Below are 1,909 nucleotides of genomic sequence, written 5' to 3' on the forward strand. Positions count from 1 at the left end.
TAAAAATAATTCCAAGGAAATGTAAAAGGCCTTTTTTTGAAAAAGAAATTGTGACCTTTTGAATTGTAAAAATATGATCGTTTTAATTACCTTGCTTATAGATTTCATTATTAAGTTATAAACATCTAAATTAAAGTAGATGAATATAAATTTTTTTTTTTTTTTTAAACTAATTCATGGTAAATGATGGTACAGTTTATTAATTTCCACTTTCCAGCCTCATAAAGAAGTTTAGTCAAGATTTGTTGCGGAAATAAAGTACTTTTGCCCTATAAGTTATGTTTATATTTCATTTGAAAATTAAAAGGAAGGTTACATATAAAAAAGCCAACATAAACAAGCTTCAAACCTCCCATCTTTATACAATAAATTTTTTTTTTAGGACGCATAACAGCCAATCATAAGCTTTGCAACCAAGAAGTTCTCTAGTGAAACAAAGGCAAAAGTCATGCTAAACAAAAACTAAGACATGCAGGGGAAAAAAAAAAAGACAGAACACACGCTACAGAAATGCATGACAGATATACAAAAGTGGTTTTCCTCCTTTATTTGCAGTAATTTTATATACCCCATATTACAGGAAAGGGAAAATATGTAGGTACTGTTTTTCTTTGAGCTTGCAATAATATTTCTTACTGATTCATCAAATATATACATACAGAAGTACTTGAATGCGGAGTTAACTCCATTTTGACTCAAGTATATAGTTGTATGATACCTTAAGATGAGTGACTTCAGAGAGGCCTACCCAGAGAGCTTCCTTTCTGCTCTGCCTGCAAAATCAACAGCCATCTTCAATGTAAGCTTACACAAAAAGTGTTCCCATGTAAAGTACTGAGAATCAATATATAGCATGATTCATTCTGATCTACCTTTGAACAGTTGACTGACCTAGTTTTTGGATTTTGGGTTCATCTGACCATTGGCACTCAATAGAGTGCTATCAAGAATAGTTTGAGATAGCGAAAGTTGGGTTCTCCCACTTCTCCTAGGCTGTAGAAGGTGCCGTCCCTCATTGTAGGAGTCTTGGTTCCTTAGAGTAACAAGTTTACTCTAAGGCTTTGGTGGTTTCTTCTTCTGTGGGTTTTGGGAAACACACTACTGCTTTTTCTTTTCTTTGAATGGAAGACCTCACTCGGCAATGGACGGGTTTGTCTCTCTCAAATCGAGAGGAACCAAAGTTTCGTCTAAACAATGACCTAGCTACTCCAGAGTTCTTCCTCGCAGCAAAATTTTTTACAAAGAGAGCCCTCAATCCTGATGCTATTGCTGCCACCTTCAAGCCGCTCTGGAGGGCTAAGAATGGTTTTAAGATCAAAAATCTTGGGAACCACTTTGTCCTCTTCACTTTCGATAACAAGAATACCATAGAAAATATTTTGGCCAATGAGCCATGGAGTTTCGATAAGCATCTTGTAGGTTTGCAACGGTATGATGGTGTGAGTGTTGTTGAAAATATGTCCTTTAATCTCACCCCGTTTTGGGTCCAAGTCCACGGAATTCCAGTCAGATTCATGAACAAAGCAGTTGCAGAGGGGATTTGCGAAACTGTGGGACAAGTCTGCTGCTCCACAAAAACACCAACGGAGGAATATGGGAGTTTTATGCGTGTTAGAGTTCTTGTAGATGTCTCCCAACCTTTGTGCCGTGGAAGGGTGCTTACTATGGATGATAACAGAGAACTTTGGGTTTCTTTCAAATATGAAAGACTCCCTAACCTTTGTTACTGGTGTGGCTGTCTTACCCACTCTGACAGAGATTGCGAACGGTGGATAGACAGTGAAGGTACACTGGATGACTCGGAAAAGGGGTATGGGGCATGGCTGAGAGCTCCCCCTCCTACTGGTTCACGGCGGGGAATTGTTTCAGTTCCGGGGCTGTATGAAAAAAAGGAGGGCAACAACCTTGG

General features: G+C 38.3%; 1 protein-coding gene across 1 annotated transcript; it reads left to right on the forward strand.

The window, feature by feature from the left end:
• Positions 1-1,121: 1,121 nt before the first annotated feature.
• Positions 1,122-1,783, forward strand: LOC136071356 (uncharacterized). The gene is made up of 2 exons (XM_065782531.1): positions 1,122-1,655; positions 1,757-1,783. Exons 1-2 carry the CDS (start codon positions 1,122-1,124, stop codon positions 1,781-1,783), a joined length of 561 nt encoding a protein of 186 aa, XP_065638603.1.
• Positions 1,784-1,909: the final 126 nt, after the last annotated feature.

The sequence above is a fragment of the Quercus suber genome, unplaced genomic scaffold (assembly GCF_002906115.3).
Source record: "Quercus suber isolate HL8 unplaced genomic scaffold, Cork oak 2.0 scaffold_305, whole genome shotgun sequence".
Classification (NCBI taxonomy): Eukaryota; Viridiplantae; Streptophyta; class Magnoliopsida; order Fagales; family Fagaceae; genus Quercus; species Quercus suber.